The sequence below is a fragment of the Pan troglodytes genome, chromosome 21 (genome assembly GCF_028858775.2).
Source record: "Pan troglodytes isolate AG18354 chromosome 21, NHGRI_mPanTro3-v2.0_pri, whole genome shotgun sequence".
NCBI classification, from domain to species: Eukaryota; Metazoa; Chordata; class Mammalia; order Primates; family Hominidae; genus Pan; species Pan troglodytes.
In genome coordinates this window covers 41,434,245-41,457,481 of record NC_072419.2, presented here as the reverse complement: position 1 = coordinate 41,457,481, position 23,237 = coordinate 41,434,245, and the positions used below count along the sequence as shown (strand labels likewise).

The 23,237-nt window shown below is 41.3% G+C and overlaps 2 protein-coding genes across 2 annotated transcripts in view; both read right to left on the bottom strand.

Moving 5' to 3' along the window:
* Positions 1-4,937: 4,937 nt before the first annotated feature.
* On the bottom strand, positions 4,938-5,193 carry LOC101058101 (metallothionein-1L). Its single transcript, XM_054674481.2, has one exon. The coding sequence runs from the start codon at positions 5,130-5,132 to the stop codon at positions 4,974-4,976; it is 159 nt and encodes a 52-aa protein (XP_054530456.1). The 5' UTR covers positions 5,133-5,193; the 3' UTR covers positions 4,938-4,973.
* A 1,741-nt stretch (positions 5,194-6,934) lies between these two features.
* The window catches only part of PROCR (protein C receptor), a 44,028-nt gene continuing 27,725 nt past the window's right edge, over positions 6,935-23,237 (bottom strand). The window contains exon 4 of the mRNA XM_009437089.5: positions 6,935-7,266. Within this exon, the coding sequence (XP_009435364.1) occupies positions 7,256-7,266 (11 nt within the window). The 3' untranslated portion in view covers positions 6,935-7,255. The remainder of the gene's footprint in view (positions 7,267-23,237) is intronic.

Genomic DNA, 23,237 nt, shown 5'->3' with positions numbered 1-23,237 from the left:
CACCTATGAGTGAGAACATGCAGTGTTTGGTTTTTTGTCCTTGCGATAGTTTGCTGAGAATGATGATTTCCAGTTTCATCTATGTCCCTACAAAGGACATGAACTCATCATTTTTTATGGCTGCATAGTATTCCATGGTGTATATGTGCCACATTTTCTTAATACAGTCTATCATTGTTGGACATTTGGGTTGGTTCCAAGTCTTTGCTATTGTGAATAGTGCCACAATAAACGTACATGTGCATGTATCTTTATAGCAGCATGATTTATAGTCCTTTGGGTATATACCCAGTAATGGGATGGCTGGGTCAAATGGTATTTCTAGTTCTAGATCCCTGAGGAATCGCCACACTGACTTCCACAATGGTTGAACTAGTTTACAGTCCCACCAACAGTGTAAAGGTGTTCCTATTTCTCCACATCCTCTCCAGCACCTGTTGTTTCCTGACTTTTTAATGATCACCATTCTAACTGGTGTGAGATGGTATCTCATTGTGGTTTTGATTTGCATTTCTCTGATGGCCAATGATGATGAGCATTTTTTCATGTGTTTTTTGGCTGCATAAATGTCTTCTTTTGAGAAGTGTCTGTTCATATCCTTCGCCCACTTTTTAATGGGGTTGTTTGTTTTTTTCTTTCTTTTTTTATTATTATTATTATACTTTAAGTTTTAGGGTACATGTGCACAATGTGCAGGTTAGTTACATATGTATACATGTGCCATGCTGGTGTGCTGTACCCATTAACTCGTCATTTAGCATTAGGTATATCTCCTAATGCTATCCCTCACCCCTCCCCCCACCCCACAACAGTCCCCAGAGTGTGATGTTGGAAAACCTTTGACACTGATAATCTTAACAAGAAATATTATATTGGGGCTGGCGCAGTGGCTCAAACCTGTAATCCCAGCACTTTGAGAGGCTGAGGCAGGTGGATCACCTGAGGTCTGGAGTTCGAGACCAGCCTGGCCAACATGGTGAAACCCCATCTCTACTAAAAACACAAAACTTAGCCGGGCGTGGTGGTGCATGCCTGTAATCCCAGCTACTTGGGGGCTGAGGCAGGAGAATTGCTTGAACCTGGGAGGCAGATGTTGCAGTGAACCAAGATTGTGCCACTGCACCCTGGCATGGGCGACAAGAGACTCTGTTTCAAAAAAGAAAAAAAAAAAAAAAAAGAAAAGAAAAGAATTATGATATTGGCTGGGCACAGTTGTTCACACCTGTAATCCTACCACTTTGGGAGGCCAAGGAGGATGGATCACTTGAGCCCGGGAGTTCAAGACCAGCCTGGGCAACATGGTGAAACTCTGTCTTTACAAAAAATAAAAAAAAAAAATTTAGCTGGGAGTTGTGGCACATGCCTGTAGTCCCAGCTACTCGGGAGGCTGAGGAGAGAGGATCACTTGAGACCAGGAGGCAGAGATTACAGTTAGCTGTGATTATGCCACTGCACTCCAGTCCGGGCAACAGAGCTAGACCCTGTCTCAAGAAAAGAAAAAAAAGAAATGTTATATCAGTGCCTGAGCTCACTGTAGATAAACTGGGTCCACTCTTCCCTTCACCTCCTTTCATATTTATTTATATATTTTGAGATGGAGTTTTGCTCTTTTGCCCAGGCTGGAGTGAAGTGGCACGATCTTGGCTCACTGCAACCTCCGTCTCCTGGGTTCAAGCGGTTCTCCTGCCTCAGCCTCCTGAGCAGCTGGAATTATAGGCACCCGCCAACACGCCCGGCTAATTTTTGTATTTTTAGTAGAGATGGGATTTCACCATGTTGGCCAAGCTGGTCTCAAACTCCTGACGTCAGGTGATCCACCTGCCTTGGCCTCCCAAAGTGCTAGAACTACAGGCATGAGCCACTGCACCTGCCCTCATATTTCTTTATTCAACTAATATTTATTAAATATCTTTTTGGTGCTAGATACTGTGAGTGGGGCTAGGGATGTAAAGAAGATCAAGTTATAGTTGCCTTCTTTAGGAAGATAGTCGGTTGGGAAGATAGACAATTATCCAGATAACAAGATAACATAATATGTGCTATAATAGAGAAATGGGAGTAGGGAGGAGGGAACAACTGACTGTCTAGAGATGGCAGGTGAGACAGACCTAGAGTGACCAGCAGGAGTTTGCTATGTAGAATGGGAGGGAAAACTATGTACAAAGACAACAGATATGTATGGAGACAACAACCATTTACATACTAATACAAAGACATTATTTTCTTTTTAAACTCTCATTTTCTCATGAGAGTACTGGGTAGTTTTCCAGGGCTTCATGGCACATTATACAGATTGAATGAGAAGTAAATAGGATAATACAATTATCTTATATTAAACCAGACATAAAACAGATTTTCAAAAAGGCAAAACAGTAGCATTCCTCTCACTATTTTTTTTTTGTTTGTTTGTTTCGTTTTGGAACAAAACAGCTAAATTTTTATTATTTTTTTAAAATAAAAATGTTATGTTAACATGTTTATTATTGTTATTTTAAATGAATTAGTATGTAAATATTTAACAATTTCTCAGTTTTGATACCTAGTGTGATAATTATCAATAGATAGAATCCACATAAACAAAAGTTATTTGGAGTCCTGAATTTTCAAAAGTTATTTGGAGTCCTGAAATTTTTTTTTTTTTTTTTTTGAGACAGAGTCTCGCACTATTTCCCGGGCTGGAGTGCAGTGGCGAAATCTTGGCTCACTGCAACCTCTGCCTCCCAGGTTCAAGCGATTCTCCTGCCTCAGCCTCCCAAGTAGCCGGGATTATGTAATAGGTGCCCGCCACCACACTTGGCTGATTTTTTTGTATTTTTAGTAGAGACGGGGTTTCACTATGTTGGCCAGGCTGGTCTTGGTCTTGAACTCCTGACCTCATGATCTGCCTGCCTCGGCCTCCCAGAGTGCTGAGATTACAGGCATGAGCTGCCAAGCCCAGCCTGAATGTTGTTTTTTGTTTTTTGTTTTTTGTTTTTTGAGACAGGGTCTCACCCTGTCGCCCAGGCTAGAGTGCAGTGGCACAATCATAGCTCACTGCAACCTCAAACTCCTGAGCTCAGGTGATCCTTCCACCTCAGCCTTTCAAGTACCGGAGACTACAGGAATGAACCACTGTGTCTGGCCCTCAATACTTTGAGTGTAGAGAGGGTCCTGAGACCAAAAGGCATGAGTACTCTGTTCTGGGCAGAATGACCCAAAACAGAGGAGCAAAATGATAACGTTTGATTTCACTCAACAAACAAGTTCAACAAATACTTACGTGAAACACCTATTTTGTGTTGAACGTTATTCTAGGTGCTGGGATGATGGAGCTTTGAACAAATCTAATAACACTTCCCGCTTTCATGGAACTTAAATTATAATGGAGCAGGCCGGGCGTGGTGGCTCACACCTGTAATCCCAGCACTTTGGGAGGCGAAGGTGGGCAGATCACCTGAGGTTGGGAGTTCAAGACCAGCCTGGCTAACATGGTGAAACCCCCATCTCTACTAAAAAACACAAAAATTAGCTGGGCATGGTGGTGCACATCTGTCATCCCAGGTACTCAGGAGGCTGAGGCACGAGAATCACTTGAACCCGGGAAGTGGAGGTTGCAGTGAGCTGAGATCGCACCACTACATTCCAGCCTGGGTGACAGAGTGAGACTCTGTCTCAAAAGAAAAAACAAAACAAAACAAAAACAAACAAACAAAAAAACTGGGGTGACAGACAACGAACAAAATGATTTAAATATATATATGTAGTTAAATAGCATTTTTTTTCTGTTGAGAAAAGCAGGATTTAGGACTTGAAACCTGAATGGTGTGTGTGTGTGTGTGTGTGTGAGAGAGAGAGAGAGAGGAAGAGAGAGAGAGAGAAAAAAAACATTTTGGGATGGAGTGGCCAGGGAAGGCCTCAGTAAAAAAGTGAGTTTTTTGTAAAGATCTGGAGGAACAAGGGAGTGAACCATGTAGATATCTGAAAGAAATGAATCCAGGCAGATGGAACAGCAAGTGCAAAAGTTTTGAGGCAAGAACGTGCCTGGTAGGTTTGAGGAAAAGGGTAAGAATCACTGTGGTTAGAGTGGAAGAGAGTGAGAGTATCAGGAGATGAAGGTTATGGAGGGAAGGGTGGTCTACATGAGAGAAAAAACTGATGGGGCCGGGCATGGTGGCTCATGCCTGTAATCCTAGCACTTTGGGAGGCTGAGGTAGGACAGTCTCTTGATCCTCTCACCTGATCATCATCTGTCATCTCCTGATACTCTCACTCATCACTTGAGGCCAGGAGTTCAAGACACCATCTCTACCAAAAACAAAAAAAAATTACCCAGGAATGGTGGGGTACACCTGTAGTCCTGGCTACTTGGGAGGCTGAGGTGAGAGGATTGCTTGAGCATGGGACTTTGAGAATGTAGTAAACTATGTGATCATCATTGCATTGCACTCCAGCCTGAGCAAGAGTGAGACCCTGTCTCTGAACAAAAACTGATGAGAGGTTCTGAGAGTGGAAGAGACATCTTCTGGCTTATGTTTTAACAGAATTACTTTGGTTGCTGGGCTGAGAAAAGGTTTTAAGACCATACCAGAAAGGCCAGTTAGGAGGCTATTACAATAATCCAAGTACAAGATGATGGCGGCTCAGACCTGGGTCCAAGTAGAGATACAGAGATGTAGTTGGATTCTCATAGACTTTGATTTTTAATTTTTTGTTTTTTGTATTTTGTATTTTTTCCCTTTACACTTTTTTTGGATTTTTTTGGAATCATAGATTTTGAAAATAGAGTTGGCAGAATTTGTTAATGGATTGGATGAGGTATGAGACAAAGCGGAGAGTCGCATTACCAATTACCAAACTTTTTTTTTAAGTCAAAATTGTTTTATTGTCATTCACATATTTAATATGAAAAGAAATGCAGCAAATGGCTCAGGGTTGTATTAAGGAAAAAAAAACAGGTTGTTCTATTAACATCTGGGAGAAGAGCTGTCCCCACATCAGACACAGCAGCTGCACGCCCCTTTGCAGACACAGCCCTGGGCACACTTGGCACAGCCCATGGGGCAGCAGGAGCAGCAGCTCTTCTTGCAGGAGGTGCATTTGCACTCTTTGCACTTGCAGGAGCCACCAGTGGTGCAGGAGCAGTTGGGGTCCATTTCGAGCCGCGGTAAGGCTGGAGATCTCAAGCGATAACGGAGAGACAGCAAGGCGCACGTGGACGGCGTGTTCACCAATTACCAAACTTTTTGACCTGAGCAACTAGAAGAATGGAGTTGCCATTATTTGACACAAAGAAGACTGCAGGAGGGACAAGTTTGAGTAGAAATATGAAGAGCTCACCCAAGTGGATGTGGTAAGTAGGCTATTTTGATATTTGGACCTGAGTTCAGGAAGAAGGTTGAGAGTGAAGTAGGAATTTGGAGGTTTTCAGAATCAATATAATATGTAAAACCCAAGGGACTGAAGAAATTACTTAGGAAATGAGTGTAGACAGAAAAGCAAAGAGTTCCAATGACTGGATCCTGGGGCAACTCTAATACTTAGAGGTTGGGAAAATGAAGAGGAATCAGCCAAAGACACTGAGAAGGAAGAGCCAAAAAGAAGAAAACCAGGAAAGTGAGAACTCCAGGAAGCCAAGTGAATAAAATGTTTTAAGAAAGAGAGAGTAATCAACTGTGTCACACAGATCAAATAATATGAAGATGAATAGATGGTAATTAGATTTACCAATGTGGAGGTTGTTGGTGATCTTGAGATGTTTTGGTGGAGTGTATGGGACAAAAATCTGATTGGAGTAGGTTCAAGAGGAATTGAAAATGTTGAGTATACAGGATATAGCTTTTTCAAGAAGTTTTACTACAAAGACGAAGGAGAAAATGTGGCAGCTGTAGGTGGTAGTGGAGTCAAAACAGACTTTTTGTTTGTTTTTAAGATGGGAAACATAACATTTGTATGTTGATTGAGACTGATCCAGGAGAGAGGGAAAAATTGATGATGCAGGAGAGAGAGGAGAACTGCTGAAGCCATGCCCTTGAGTAAGCATGTATATGAGTGAGGAGGTTGGCTATGAGCTAGGATAATTCCTCCATAATAAGAGGAAAGAACAGGACTTTTAGCAGTACAAATCTGGTACCAGTGTGGAGAAGAGCTTAAAGGGAGAACTTGCATTTGTTGGTTACTTACTTTTTGTCTAGCATTATGTTAGATGCTTTCCTCACAAGAGTTCTTTTTTATTTTTACTTGTATTTTTATTTTTTTCCAATCATATTCTTTCTAATTATTTTTATTTTTTTAGAGACAGGATCTCACTCTGTCACCCAGGCTGGAGTGCACTGGCGTGATCATAGCTCACTGCAACCTCAAACTCCTGGGCTCGAGCGATCCTCCCACCTCAGTCTCCTGAGTAGCTGTGACTACGGGTACATGCCATCATGCCTGACTAATTTAAATTTTTTTTTTTTTAATGGAGGTCTCACTGTGTTGGCCATCCATGGCCAATATAACAGCCATGTAACAGTCACCGTGCCTGACTGCAGCAGTTCTCAATGTATGAGGAAAGTGGGTTGTGACACTGTTGTAATGAGGCAAGAAAAGTTAGGAACTGAAGTCAAGCTGCTGAAGATCCAAGATACTGTGCTCTTTATGCTCTGCAAAACTCCCCCACCCTTGCCCCTACCCCCACCAAATTGCATTGGCCTCTCATTGCAGATGTCAGGATGCCATCCATTTGGATAGGAAGAAACTGACACATTGGCTCAACCATAGGGTAGAGTTGCTTGTTTCTTATAAAGGAAAGAAAGATTTGAGTGGTCGTAAGAATCTGCAGTACTAGGCAGCTCTTGGTGCTGGAGGGCCCTCGCCCTGAAGCCAGGCAAATTTACCCAAAAGATAAAGACATAAAAAGAAAATGCAGGAACAAAGAAGAGTGACATTCTTTATTTTTTATTTTATTTATTTATTTATTTATTTATTTATTTATTTATTTGAGACAGAGTTTCGCTCTTGTAGACCAGGCTGGAGTGCAATGGTATGATCTCGGCTCACCGCAACCCCTGCCTCCCGGGTTCAAGTGATTCTCCTGCCTCAGCCTCCCGAGTAGCTGGGATTACAGACATGCACCACCACGCCTGGCTAATTTTGTATTTTTAGTAGAGACGGGGTTTTTCCATGTTGGTCATGCTGGTCTCGAACTCTCAACCTCAAGTGATCCTCCTGCCTCGGCCTCCCAAAGTGCTGGGATTACAGGAGTGAGTCACTGCGCCCGGCCAGAGTGACATTCTTAGTAGAGATCTGAAAGGAAATATAAATGAGAGGGTGGCTGGAGAGCACAGTCCAGCTTAGGAAGTCTCCTTGACCTCTCTCCTCCTTCCTCTGAATTCCTATTTCAGCAGCTAACAGTCAATGAAAAGCAATTTACCTACATCAAATCACTTAATCCTCACCACTGTCCTGTGAAGTGGATTCTAAGGAAAGGGTGAGAGAAGTGACCTACCCCACGACACACCTAAAAAACAGCAAAACCAGGAGTAGAACCCAAGTGCCTGACACTAAATTCATGTCCTTAACCCTTGGTGCCTTTGTTCATTCATTAATTACCTCAAAAATTCTGTAAACATTACTCAGAAGCCACTCTGTGGAAGGTACTGGGGCAAGTGAGGCCGTCTTCAGGTTAAAAAAAAAAAAAAAAAGATAAGACTTGTGCACGTAAAAGGCGTGACAAATAACCACAAAACATTACACCATTCTATAGGATTTGAGAGGGGAGTGAGGTCACTCTGGCTGGGGATATCAGGGAGATCAAGGAGGGTTTCCAAAAGGAAGTAGCATTTGAGATGAGTCTATATAAACTGGTAATATTTTAAAAGCTAATAGTTTTATATGCAATATACACGGAACATTACCACACACGTGTTCAAAAGTTACAAGCAATGGAAGACTGTGTGAAGTTTTAATTGGCAGAAAATGGGGGGTAAAAGGCCGGGCGTTGTGGCTCACGCCCGTAATCCCAGCACCTTTGGGAGGCTGAGGCGGGTAGATCACTTGAGGTCAGGAGTTTGAGACCAGCCTGACCAACATGGGTGAAACCCCGTTTCTACTAAAAACACAAAAAAATTAGCCTGGCTTGGTGGCGCGTGCCTGTAATCCCAGCTACTCAGGAGGCCGAGGCAGGAGAATCTCTTGAACCCAGGAGACAGAGGTTGCAGTGAGCTGAGATGGTGCCACTACACTTCAGCCTGGGCTACAGAGTGAGACTCCATCTCAAAAAAAAAAAAAGAAAGAAAGAAAGAAAGAAAATGGGAGGTAAAGGCCTGGAGGAAGGAAAAGGTCTGATTGTTCAGGATCTAGAGAAGGTCCCAGTCCAATCCCCCGACTCAGTCTCAATGTGCAGCCCCAAATGACTTGAGAGTATTTCTTACTCAGGTTTCTCCCTTAAAAGCATATTCAAACCAATGCATACAATGGGACACTATGCAGCCTTTTGTAATTTTTTTTTTTTTTTTTTGAGATGGAGTTTCGCTCTGTCGCCCAGGCTGGAGTGCAGTGGCACGATCTCGGCTCACTGCAACCTCCACCTCCTGGGTTCAAGCAATTCTCCTGCCTCAGCCTCCCGAGTAGCTGGGACTACAGGCGCCCACCACCACGCCTAGCTAATTTTTTTGTGTTTTTTTAGTAGAGGCGGGGTTTCACCGTGTTAGCCAGGATGGTCTCGATCTCCTGACCTTGTGATCCACCCGCCTTGGACTCCCAAAGTGCTGGGATTACAGGTGTGAGCCACCGCGCCCGGCCCAATGCAGCCATTTTTTAAAATGAGGAAGTACTTACGAATTTATGAATAATTAGGACATTATTTCCAAAATGTAATGTTAAGTGGTAAAAAAAAAGGCAAAGGTGCAGAATCCTGGATATTGTAGGCTACTATTTGTGTAATAATCAGAAAAAAGAATATATGTGTGTGCATGCACTTGCTCATTTACACATAAAATAGGGACAGATACCCAAGGAACTGATAATAGTGCTTACTTCCTGGAGGGAAGCTTAAGTGGTTTGAGGACAGGGTGGGAAGGCAATTTTTATTTTTATTTTTTAATTTTTTAAAATTATTTTATTTTATTTTATTTTTTTGAGATGGAGTCACGCTCTGTTACCCAGGCTGGAGTGCAGTGGCACAATCTCGGCTCACCGAAACCTCTGCCTCCTGGGTTGGAGCAATTCTCTTGCCTCAGCCTCCGAAGTAGCTAGGACTACAGGCAAACACCACAAAGCCCAGCTATTTTTTGTATTTTTAGTAGAGACAGTGTTTCACCATGTCGGGCAGGCTGGTCTCGAACTCCTGGCCTCATGTGATCCGCCTGCCTTGGCCTCCCAAAAGTGTTGGGATTACAGGTGGGAGCCACCATGCCTGGCTGGAAGGAGATTTTTCTCACTGTATACCTTTTTGTATCTTTTGACTTTTTAATCATGTGGATATATTATCTCTTCAAAAAATAAGTACAAGCTGAGCTTTTTTTTCCCTTTAGTATTGTATGTTCTCCAAATGAACAAGCTGAGCTTCTAAAAAAATAAGTGTAATAGTCTCTAAAGGCCACTCCCTGAAAAGAGGGCTTATATTACAAAATACTGGTATACAGTGAAAGCAGTAACAGTTCACTTAGGTTTCAAAAATTCAGGCCTTCATCTGCATAGCCAAAAAAAAAAGCAGAAATAAAGCAACAAACTATAAACTAGGTAAAATATTTATTATTTTTTTTAACATAAAACAGCTGTTATAAACCAATAAGAAAAAGACCTATGACCCAATTCAATAATGGCGAAGGACTAAATGGGCTTCATGCAAACAGAAATATAAATGGACTCTTTTTTTTTTTGAGACAGTCTCGCTCCGTTACCCAGGATGGAGTGCAGTGGCATGATCTTAACTCACTGCAACCTCTGCTTCCTTGGTTCAAGCGATTCTCATGTCTCAGCCTCCCAAGTAGCTGGGACTACAGGCACATGCCACCATACCTGACTAATTTTTTTGTGTTTTTTGTAGAGACGCGGTTTTGCCGTGTTGGCCAGGCTGATCTGGAACTCTTGGCCTCAAGTGATCCATCTGCCTCGACCTCCCAAAGTGCTGGGATTATGGGCGTGAGCCACTGTGCCTGGCCTGAACAGACTCCTATAATAATTTTTTAAATGACCAACCTTGTTTGTAATTAAAGAAAGGCAAATTAAGACAATCAGCCACTGCTTTCTTAACGTTATCAGACTGCAAATACCAAAAGGTTGGATACTACAGAGTGTTAAAGAGGGCATGATAAAACAGATACTCCTCCATACTATTGGAAGAGATACAAATTGGTTTACTCTCTTCAGGTCACCAACTGGCAATGCCTATCAACCTTGAAAATGAGCATACCTTTGACCCATCAATTCTAATTCTGAAATTTATCCTAGATAGATATCCTTGCATAGGTGCAAACACAAAATTATTTGTAGCAAATTATTCAATTGCCTCATTCTTTGTAATTACAAAACACCAAAATCAACCTAAGTACTTTCCAGTTGGAGAAATTGCTACATCTAAACTGAGGAATACACTGGGAAGAAGTTGAAAATGGTGTGGCTGTGTATTACTGTTACGATAAGACCTTGATTTAGCCCCTTCATTATCTCTTACTTGGACCGCAGTAATAACTTCCCAGCAGGTCTCCCTGCCTTCACCTTGCCCTCTTGCAGGACCTGCTACGTAATTTGCAGGGCCCGGTGCAAAAATGAAAATGCAAGTCTCCTTGTTAAAAAAAAAATAAGAATTTCAAAATGATGACAGCAGAACATTAAAACAAGCGTGAGGGCCCTTCTAAGAGGGGGGCCCTGTGTGACTACAGAGGTCACAAGCCCATGAAGCAGGTCTTGCCCCTTGAGTGTCACTTGGACACTGGCTGCCCATGTGACATGCTGCATCCTCTGCCTGGAACATCCTTCCACCGCCATCTCTTTTTCTCTATGATGTACTACATGCCTGCCAATAAATAACTCGAATGTGACCTCCTTTGGGAAGTTTTCCCAAAGTCTTAAAAAGTTCTTACTCAAAGTCTTACAAAGTTCTTACTCAAATCACTCTTTCTTCAGTACTCCCCTAGCTCTTGCACATAGTTTTATTAACTCTTTATCGCAGTGTTTGTTCGTTTTTTCTTGAGACAGAGTTTCACTCTTGTAACCCAGGCTGGAGTGCAGTGGCATGATCTTGGCTCACTACAACCTCTGCCTCCTAGGTTCAAGCAATTCTCCTGCTCTCAGTCTCCCAAGTAGCTGGGATTACAGTTGTGCACCACCACACCCAGCTAATTTTTTTATATTTTTAGTAGAGATGGTGTTTCACCATGTTGGCCAGGCTGGTCTCAAACTCCTGATCTCGGGTGATCCTCCTGCCTCAGCCTTCCAAAGTGCTGGGATTACAGGCGTGAGCCACCACGCCCAGCCGATCACAGTGTTTTTATAATTATTTCTTTAAAAGTTTCTCTCCTAGAGTTTCTGCAGGGCTTGGCCTATGGATTATGCTTTGTTTGTTTTTTGGGTAACTCTGGCACCTCATACATTACCTAGCACATGGGAGTTGAGAGAATGAATCAGCTGGAGTGGATGTATTTGGATGGGTGTGTTAAAAAATCAGCCATATATTGCTTCACAGTTACACCTCATCTTCAGGTTGTTAAATCTGACTGGACTCTTAATTTCATAGAGGCCAGCAGGTCCTGATGACTGGTTCTTCATTCCGGGAGCCATAGAATAGTATCAGACAGTCCCTTGAAGGGGTGGGAGATACCTGGACCTGAAAATTTTGGAGGCTCCCGCAAGCCATTTACACCTATCTCTGAATCTCCTTACACCTTTCACGCTTTTAAAATGGAGGTGCAATCTCATTAGGGCCCACTGGCCCCATCAATCAGTGCCAGGTTCCAGGAACCCAGTAGTTTCAGATTGCCCCCAATCCTTTGCAACACTGGTTTTCAAATGGGGTATGCAATTGCCGTAAAGTAAATGAAGGCTTGGTAAGCGGTACTCATGCATGGATATATTTAAGGAAATTCATTTCCAGATCCTCAACTTCCAGATGTACTCCACCTGAGAAAGTTCCTGGGGTTGAGGCTCCAAGCCGACTTTTTCTTCATAATTGTAGTTCTGCTAGTCTTCATAAGAAAGGCCAGGCATGGTGGCTCACGCCTGTAATCCCAGCACTTTGGGAGGCAGAGGTGAGTGGATCACCTGAAGTCAGGACTTCAAGACCAGCCTGGCCAACATGGTGAAACCCCGTCTCTACTAAAAATACAAAAATTAGTCAGGCACAGTGGCGCGTGCCAGTAATCGCAGCTACTGGGGAGGCTGAGGCAGGAGAATCGCTTGAACCCTGGAGGTGGAGGTTGCAGTGAGCCGAGATCACACCATTGCTCTCTAGCCTGGGCAACAGAGAGAGACTCCATCTCAGAAAAAAAAAAAAATGGAAAAAGGAAAAGAAAGAAAGGCATATATCTGGCCCACCCTGAATGATACATTGCACGGGGCAATTTAAAAAAAGTTCAGAACTGGGGACAGTTAAAAATACAAGATTCAGAAAATAGCCTTCTATTATCTTTTAAAAATATGTATATATTTTTGTTTGTTTGTTTTGAGACAGGGTCTCGCTCTGTCGCCCAGGCTGGAGTGCAGTGGTGCAACCGTAGCTTACTGCAGCCTCAATCTCCTGAGTTCAAGTGATCCTCCCACCTCAGCCTCCCAAGTAGCTGAGACTACAGGTGTGTGCCACCACACCCACCTAATTTTTAAAAATTTTTCATAGAGATGAGATCATACTATATTGCCCAGGCTGGTCCTCAATTCCTAAGCTCAAACAATTCTCCCATCTTGGCCTCCCAAAGTGTTGATATTACAGGTATGAGTCACTGCACTTGGCCTAATGTTTTTTTAAAATTTTTATTTATTTATTTTCTTAGAGATGGGGTCTTGCTCTGTTGCCCAGGTAGAAGTATAGTGGCATGATTATAGCTCACTGCAGCCTTGAACTCCTGGGCTCAAGCAATTCTCCCACCTCAGCCTCCCAAATAGCTAGGACTACAGACACACACCACCACACCTGACTAATTTTTTAATTTTTGTAGAGATGGAGTTTTGCTATGTTGCCCAGGTTGGTCTCAAACTCCTGGGCTCCAGTGATCCAGACTCAGCCTCCCAAAACATTTGGATTACAGGCTTGAGCCGCTGTGCCCAGCTCACATTATTTATCAAAATTATTTTAAGTGGTATGTGAGCAAAAGACTATGAAGACCACTGGTTCAAGACCATAGGCTATGGTGGCCTTTAGGAGGTTTTCTAAGAGGTAGTGGCCTAGTCTTCTCCACCTCTAGTCCTCTGAAACTGAATCTGTTTCACTAGGCAGACCAAAAAAATCATCGTAGACCAAGAAAGTCATCGCACTTGATTTCTTTGTAATTACCACCATGGTTGACCAGTCTCCTTTTTGAAATACACTTCACCTAACTTCGGCATCATTGCACATTCCTGATTTTCCCCTCCTTGGCCCCTTGTCCTAAGTTTTTGCTAGCTCCATCTCTTCCAGTTGACCTTTTAAATTCTGGAGTTTCTCAGGGAAGTTATAAGCCTTCTACTCTTTCTATTATTTTCTAAGAAATGTCATCCATGACCACAGTTTCAAATATAATATGTATCCCAACAACTCCCAACTTTCTAGCATAGACCTTGCTCCCAAACTCCTAAATCTGATTGCTTATTCCACATCTATACCTTAATGTCTCGTGGGATTCCCGAACTGCAAAAAGCCAAAGCCAAGTTCATATTCTTTCCATTCAAAATGTCTTCCTCCTCTAGGCTTCCCCTGCTTAGTAACAGTGCTCTATCTGCCCAGTTGTTCATGCCAGAGACCTGGAAGGCATTCTTGATGTCTCTTTAACCTCCCCCATAGCCAACCAATAATTTATTCCTATGAATTCTACTTCATGTAAGATTTCCCTAAGCCTCCAGACCAGGCTACATACGCTTATTCTATACCCTCATATAGCACCTTGTACTTCATAGTATTTATTCAAACTGTAATTAAGTAATTATTTTGTGTAATTCTGTCTCCCCCTCTACACCATAAGCTCCATGAACACAAGGACAATACCTGCTTATTTCTGGCATATAGTAGGCTCTCAATTAATATTTGTTTATTTATTTTTTTGGGATGGAGTCTTGCTGTATCACCCAGGCTGGAGTGCAGTGGTGTGATCTCGGCTCACTACAGCCTCCGCCTCCTGGATTCAAGCAATTCTCCTGCCTCAGCCTCCCGAGTAGCTGGGATTACAGGTGCGTGCCACCATGCCCGGCTAATTTTAGTATTTTTAGAGGTGGGGTTTCACCATGTTGGCCAGGCTGGTCTTGAACTCCTGGCCTCAAGTGATCCACCTGCCTCGGCCTCCCAAAGTGCTGGGATTACAGGCGTGAGCCACCACGCCCAGCTGAATATTTGCTAAATGAACAAATGTAAGCACTATTTATAGTGTCATAGTCTTTGCAGTGTTGTGTAGTGTTCTGCTGTGTGTTTTTGTGATTTAAAACCTATTGCTATGTTCACGGTAGGGGGCAGCAGAGTACGCGGATACTGAGAGAGTCCAGTACTCAGTATTAAAAGGGCAACTTCAGATAAATGACAACCTTTCTGAGACTATTTCCTTCTCTGGAAGTCAGGGTTAAGTCTCCTTCCCTTGGATCAAAAGAGATAAGCAGATGTAAAAGGGCTTCACTGCAGGACAAACAGGAGAGAATGTGATTAGAGTCAGTTAAGATAAATATTTGTTGAATAAATAGACACAGAGCAAGAGGATTTTGGCTATACGACTGTGGAACAGATTGCAGTAGAGAGTTGACAGATTCCGAAGAGAGAAAATGAAAGCTCCAGGAAGAGACTGGCCTATGCCCAGAGCCAGCACTGTGAAGTCAGCACAGGATGTCCTTGGCATGCTGTCATCTCTGCTCCCTCATCATTGCCCTCCACCTCTACCTCTGGCCTCTAGTTTCCCATCGCTGTGCTGCCGGCTTTTCCTTCCCTTCTCTCCCATCAAAGCACATCTGTCCTATGTCCTGGCCACTCCGAGGCCTGCTCACTGCCATCCACAGTCACAGCTAGTTAACCCAATAAATGGATTCTCACTAAAGTGCCCAGGGCAGGTAGTGTATTATTTTACCATTCTCAATAACACGAATTGGATCTTCTTGAGACAGAAGGAATAACTTACTCAAAAATTATGTTTCAAATAATAATAAGGTTTAGGTTTTGTGGAAGGAGAGGAAATGGAAGGTTAACAGAGATGAAGACAGTCCTAACTTGACCGGGCGTGGTGGCTCACACCTGTAATCCCAGCACTTTGGGAGGCCAAGGCAGGCAGATCACCTGAGGTCAGGAGTTCGAGACCAGCCTGACCAACATGGAGAAACCCCGTCTCTACTAAAAATATGAAAATTAGCCAGGTGTGGTGGTGAGCGCCTGTAGTCTCAGCTACTCGGGAGGCTGAGGCCAGAGAATCACTTGAACTTGGGAGGCAGAGGTTGCAGTGAGCCGAGATCATACCACTGTACTCCAGCCTGGGCAACAGAGTAAGACTCCATCTCAAGAAAAAAACAAAACAAAACAAAACAGTCCTAACTAATTTCAGGCTCAAGAAAGAATAATTGTACAAATACAAAATCTGTGAGATATGACTTGATAGTAATATGAGGGGAAAAAGCTTTTAAAAATATTCATATGTGTATGTATATATATATATATACACACACAAACATACACATAATAGATTTGCATACATATAATTTAATTGTAATTTACATTCAGTAAAATTTACATTTTGGTGTAGAGTTCTGTGAGTTTTGACAAATGCAAAGAATTATGTAAACACCACCACACACAAACAAAAAAATAAAACAGTTAATCACCTTCCCAAATTCCCTTTTGTTACCCCTTTGTAGTCAAAGCCTTCCCTACCCTTAAGCCCTGGCAACACTGATATGTTCTCTATTCCTATAGTTTTTTCTTTTCCAGACTGTCATATAAAATGGAACCATACAATATGTTGTATTTTGAATTTGGCTTCTTTCACTTGGCATAATGGATTTAAGATTCATCCATGTTGTTGAGTGTATCAATAGTTAATTCCTTTTCATTGCTGAGTAGTAGTCTATTGCATGGATGTACCACAGTTTGTTACTCCACTTCCCAGTTGAGGAATATTTAGGTTGTTTCTAGTTTTGGCAATTATGAATAAAGCTTCTGTAAACATTCACGTACAGGTTTTGGTGTGAACATAAATTTTCATTTTATTTGGGCTAATTTCTAGGAGGGATTGTTGGAGCCTATGGTAAGTGTGTGTTTAACTTTATAAGAAACCTAGAGGGGCTGTATCATTTTGTTTTCCCACCAGTAATTTATGAGAGTGGCAGTTGTTCCGCCTTCTCACCAACAATTGGTATTGTCAGGGATTTTTTTCAATTTCAATAGGTGTATAGACATACCTTACTGTGGTTTTAATTTGCAATTCCCTACCAACAAATGATGTTGAGCATATTTTCAAATATTTATTTGCCATCCATGTATCTTCTCTGGTGAGGTGCCTATTCAAAACTTTTGCCTTTTTAAAAAATTGTTTGTTTTCTTATTTCTGAGTTTTGAGAGTTTTTTTTTTTTTTTTTTTTGAGATAGAGTCTCACACTGTTGCCCAGGCTGGACTGCAGTGACGCCATCTTGGCTTACTGCAACCTCTGCCTCCCGGGTTCAAGTGATTGTCCTGCCTCATTCTCCTGAGTAGCTGGGATTACAGGTGCCTGCCACCATGCCTGGCTAATTTTTTTGTATTTTTAGTAGAGACGAGGTTTCACTATGTTGGCCAGGCTGGTCTTGAACTCCTGACCTCGTGATCCGCCTGCCTCAGCCTCCCAAAGTGCTGGGATTACAGGCATGAGCCACTGCGCCCTGCTGAGGGTTCTTTATAAATTCTAGGCCAGGCACAGTGGCTCATGCCTGTAGTCCTAGTGCTTTGGGAGGCTGAGCAGGAGGATCACTTGAGGTCAGAAGTTTGAGACCAGCCTGGGCAACATACAAAAATCCTGTCTCTACCAAAAATAAAATAAAATAAAATTTTTTTAAAATGTTAAAAAATAAATTCTGGATTCAAGTCCTTTGTTAGAAATGTGATTTGCGGTCAAGTGCAGTGGCTCACACCTGTAATCCCAGCACTTTGGGAGGCCGAGGTGGGGGGGGATCACCGGAGGTCATACACATATATACATATATACATGTATACATATACATATGTATACATGTATATATGTATATGTAGATATATGTATATATGTACATATATATGTGTGTATATATACATATATATATATATATATATATATATATATATTTAGACAGAGTTTTGTCCTTGTTGCCCAGGCTGGAGTGCAATGGCATGATCTTGGCTCACTGCAACCTCCACCTCCCAGGTTCAAGCAATTCTCCTGCCTCAGCCTCCCGAGTAGCTGGGATTACAGGCATGCACCACCACACCCGGCTAATTTTGTATTTTTAGTGGAGACGGGGTTTCTCCACGTTGGTAAGGCTGGTCTTGAACTCCGGACCTCAGGTGATCCGCCTGCCTCGGCCTCCCAAAGTGCTGGGATTATAGGTGTGAGCCACTGCGCCCGGCCAATATATATATATATATTTGGATTAACGAAGTTTCCTTCTCTAGTTTGCTGAGAGATTTTTTTTTTTTTTATCATGAATGGGTTTTAAATTTTGTTAATGCATTTTCTTCATCAGTTAGGATTATCATGTGTTTTTTTCTTCCTTAGTCTGCCAATATGGTGAATTATGCTCATTTATTTATTATTATTATTATTATTGAGATGGAGTCTTGCTCTGTCCCCCAAGCTGGAGTACAGTGGTGCGATCTCAGCTCACTGCAACTTCCACCTCCCGGGTTCAAGCAATTCTCCTGCCTCAGCCTCCCAAGTAGCTGGGACTACTAGTGCACACCACCATACCCGGCTAATTTTTGTATTTTTAGTAGAGACGGGGTTTCACCACGTTGGCCAGGCTGGTCTCAAACTCTTGACCTCAGGTGATCTGCCCGCTTCACCCTCCCAAAGTGCTGGGATTACAGGCGTGAGCCACCATGCCTGGCTATTTTTGAATGTTACACCAGCATTAAATTACCTGGGATAAACTCCACATAGTTGTGAAGTATTATTTTTTAAAAATATATATATATTTCTGGATTCCATTTGCTAATAGTTTGTAGTTTGTTGAAGTTTTGGGGTATATGTTCATGTGAAGTATTGTTCTATAGTTTTCTTGTTATCTTTTTCAAATTTTGGCATCAGGACCATGCTGCCCTCATAAAATGAGCTAAGTTTTTTTGATTTTCTGGAAGAGTTTGTGTGGAATTGATACTATTTCTTTCTTTAACATTTGGTAGAATTTCCCAGTGAAACCATTTGGGGGCCAGGCATGGTGGCGCATGCCTGTAATCCCAGCACTTTGGGAAGCTAAGGCAGGCAGATTGCTTGAGCCAGGAGCTCGAGACCAGCCTGGGCAACATGGTGAAAACCCATCTCTACTAAAAATACAAAAAAATTTGCTGGGTGTGGAAGTCTTGGCTGCAGTGAGCTGTGATTGCACCACTGTACTCCAGCCTGAATAACAGGAGTGAGTCCCTACCAAAAAGAAAAGAAAGAAAAGGAAAGAAAAGAAAAGAGAAAAGGAAAGAAAAGAGAGAAGGAAGGAAGGAAGGAGGGAGGGAAGGAGGGAGGGAGGGAGGGAAGGAGGGAGGGAGGGAGGAAGGAAGGAAAAGAAAAGAAACCTTCTGGGCCTGGAGTTTTCTTCTCTACATTGGAAGGTTTTAAACTATGAATTAAATTTTCTTTAGTACATTTAGGACTATTTCTCTTATCTGTTTCTTCTGGACTGAGTTTAGGTAATTTGTGTCTTTCAAGAAATTGGTCCATTTCCTCTAAGTTGTCAAACTTATGAGCATAGAGTTGTTTGTAATATTCTCTTATTATCCTTTTAATATCTGGAGGGTCTGAAGTGACATCCCCTCTTTCATTCCTGATATTAGTAATTTATGTCTTCTCTCTTTCTTTTCCTTGGTAAATCTGTCAAAAAGTTTATGAATTCTGTACACCTTTTCAAAGCTTTTGGTTTTATTGATTGTTCTCTATTTTTTTCTGTTTTCAATTTCATTGAATTCTGCTTTTCTAATTTCTTTTTCTTCTGCTTGATTTAGGTTTAATTTGTTCTTTCTCTAGTTTCTTAAGGTAGAAGCTTAGAGTATGATTTGAGGCCTTTCTTTTTTCTATCATAGGCATGTAAAGCTATAAATGTTCCTGTACACACTGCATTAGCTGCAACCCATAAATTTTGATATGTTTTGTTTTGATGTTCAGTCAGTTCAAATATTTTCTGATTTACTTTAAGACTTTTTCTCTGACCCATGGATTATTTAGAAGTATATTAACAATTTCTAAATATTTGAGAGTTCTCTCTTTTTTTCTTTTTTTTCTTTTTTTTTTGAGACAGAGTCTTGTTCTGTTACCCAGGCTGGAGTGCAGTGGTGCGATCTCAGCTCACTGCAACCTCCACCTCCTGGATTCAAGCAATTCTCCTGCCTCAGCCTCCTGAGTAGCTGAGATTACAGGCGCGCACTATCACGCCCAAGAGTTCGTCTAAAAAGAAAAACAATAATAAATAAAAGTTATGTTTATACTATATTATAGTCTAATAAATGTGCAATAACATTATGTCTAATAACATTAGACATTGCATACAATGTTATGCAATGACATTTTGTATTTTTAGTAGAGACAGGGTTTTGCCATGTTGGTCAGGCTGGGGGAGTTTTCTATTATTGATTTCTTATTTAATTTTGGTATAGCCAGAGAACACCATTTATGTGGATGATCTCGGCTCACCACAACCTCTGCCTCCTGGGTTCAAGCGGTTCTCCTGCCTCAGCCTCCCGAGTAGCTGGGATTACAGGCATGTGCCACCATGCACGGCTAGTTTTGTATTTTTAGTAGAGATGGGGTTTCACCATGTTGGTCAGGCTGGTCTTGAACTCCCGACCTGAGGTGATCCACTGCCTCAGCCGCCTAAAGTGCTGGGATTACAAGTGTGAGCCACCACGCCCGGCCTTGTGTGGTTTTAATTTATTAAAAATTGTTAAAGTTTACTTTATGACCCAGAATATGATCTATCTGGGTATATGTTCTGTGGGCACTTGGAAAGAGTATGTATTCTGTTGCTCTTGAGTAGAGTGTTTTATAAATGTCCGTTATATTAAACCAGTTGATAATGTTATCCACGTTTTATATATCCTTTTTGATTTCCATCTATTTGTTTATCAGTTATTGAGAACAGAGTTATTGAAGTCTCCCAGTTATGACTGTGGATTTTTCCATGTCTCTTTTAGTTCTATCAATTTTTGCTTCATTTATTTTGGATCTTTGTTAGTTGCATACTATATTTCAGTGTTTATCTTCTTGGTGAATTGACCCTTTTATCATTATGTAACTTCCCTATATTTATATCTTTATATTTAAAATAGGTTTCCTTAAACCATAAGACATTTGAGAAGTAAAAATAAAATAAAATAGCTTTCTTGCTGATAGCATATAGTCGGGTCTTGTTTTTTTCTTTTTCCAATCCGATAATCTTTGTCTTTTTTTTTTTTTTTTGGAAATGGAATCTTGCTCTACCACCTGGGCTGGAATGCAATGACGTGATCTCGGCTCACTGCAGCCTCCACCTCCCAGGTTCAAGCGATTCTCCTGCCTCAGCCTCCCGAGTAGCTGGGATTATAGGCACCCGCCACCATGCCCAGCTAATTTTTGTATTGTTAGTAGAGACGGGGTTTCACCATGTTGGTCAGGCTGGGGGAGTTTTCTATTATTTATTTCTTGTTTAATTTTGGTATAGCCAGAGAACATGCTTTATGTGGTTTTATTAAAAATTGTTAGTTTATTTTATGACCCAGAATATGATCTATCTGGGTATATGTTCTGTGGGCACTTGGAAAGAATATGTATTCTGTTGTTCTTGGGTAGAGTGTTTTTTGTAAATGTCCATTATATTAAACCAGTTGATAACGTTATCCAGGTTTGATATATCCTTTTTGATTTCCATCTATTTGTTTATCAGTTATTGAGAATGGACTTACTGAGTCTCCCAGTTATGACTGTGGATTTTTCCATATCTCTTTTAGTTCTATCAATTTTTGCTTCATTTATTTTGGATCTTTGTTAGTTGCATATTATATTTCAGTGTTTATCTTCTTGGTGAATTGACCCTTTTATCATTATGTAATTTCCCTATATTTATATCTTCATATTTAAAATAGGTTTCCTTAACATTTGAGAAGTAAAAATAAAATAAAATATAATAGCATATAGTTGGGTCTTGTTTTTTTCTTTTTCCAATCTGATGATCTTTGTCTTTTTTTTTTTTGAAATGGAATCTTGCTCTGCCGCCCAGGCTGGAATGCAATGGCATGATCTCAGCGCACTGCAACCTCCGCCTCCCAGGTTCAAGCGATTCTCATGCCTCAGCCTCCCGAGTAGCTGGGATTACAGGCATGCACCACCTTGCCCGGCTAATTTTTGTATTTTTAGTAGAGGTGGGGTTTCACCATGTTGGCCAGGCTGGTCTTGAACTCCTGACCTCAGGTGATCAGCCCACCTCGGCCTCCCCAAAGTGCTGGGATTGCAGGCGTGAGCCACCGCACCCAGCCATCTTTGTCTTTTAATTGGTGTGTTTAGACCATTTACATTTTTAAAGACCATTTACATTTAATGTAGTTATTGATAAGAGTGGATTTTGGTCTACAATTTGTTATTTTTCTGCTTGTCTCCTCCATTTTTTTGCCTCTCAATGTCCCCTTTCCTGTTATATTTTGGATTATTTGAATATGTTTTATATTCCAATTTAATATATTGGTTGTCTATATCTTTTGTGGTTTTTTTTTTTTAGCTGTTGATCTAGGGGTAATAATACATATACCTAATTTTAACAGTCAACTTAAAATCAATGTTTTAACACTTCAAGTAAAACACTGACATCTCACAACTACAGGCATACCTTGGAAATATTGCAGGTTCAGTTCTAGACCACTTCAGTAAAGTGAATATTGCAATAAAGTGAATCACACAAGGTTTTTGGTTTCCCAGTGCATATATAAGTTATGTTTAAGGCCGGGTGCAGTGGCTCACACCTGTAATCTTAGCAATTTGTGAGGCCGAGGCAGGTGGATCACCTGAGGTTGGGAGTTCGAGACCAACTTGGCCAACATGGTGAAACCCCGTCTCTACTAAAAATACAAAAATTAGCTGGGCATGGTGGCAACATGCCTGTAATCCCCGCTACCAAAGTGGCTTAGGCAGGAGAATCGCTGGAACCCAGGAGGTGCATATTGCAGTGAGCCAAGATTGCTACTGCACTCCAACTTGGGCGACAGAGCAAAGAGTTCGTCTAAAAAGAAAAATAATAATAAATAAAAGTTATGTTTATACTATATTATAGTCTAATAAATGTGCAATAACATTTTGTCTAATTACATTAGACATTGCATACAGTGTTATGCAATGACATTATGTCTAAAATGTAAATACCTTAGTTAAAAAGTACTTTGTTACTTAAAAATGTGAACAATCATCAGAGCCTTCGGTGAGTCATAATCTTTTCTCTGGTGGAGGTTCTTGCCTCAGTGTTCATGATTACCAACTAATAAGGGTGGTGGTTGCTGAAGATTGGAGTGGCTGTGGCAATTTCTTAAAATAAGACAACAATAAAGTTTGCATATCAATTGACTCTTCCTTCCACAAAATATTTCTCTGTAGCATGTGATGGTGTTTGATAGCATTTTACCCACAGTAGAACTTCTTTCAAAATTGGAGTCAATCCTCTCAATTCTGGCTGCTTCTTTATCAACTAAGTTTATGTAATATTCTAAATCCTTTGTTGTCATTTCAACAGTGTTTACAGTATCTTCAACAGGAGTAGATTCTATCTTGACAAACCACTTTCTTTGTTTATCCAGAAGAAGCAACTCCTCATTAATTAAAGTCTTATCATGAGATTACAGAATTCAGTCACATTTGCAGGCTTCACTTTTAATTCTAGTTATCTTGCTATTTCCACTACATCCGCAGTTCCTTCCTCCACTGAAGACTTGAACCTCTCAAAGTCATTC

What these genes read in the sequence shown, in the direction of transcription:
- LOC101058101 (XM_054674481.2), bottom strand. Translation starts at nt 5,132, where the DNA reads ATGGACCCCAACTGCTCCTGCACCACTGGTGGCTCCTGCAAGTGCAAA.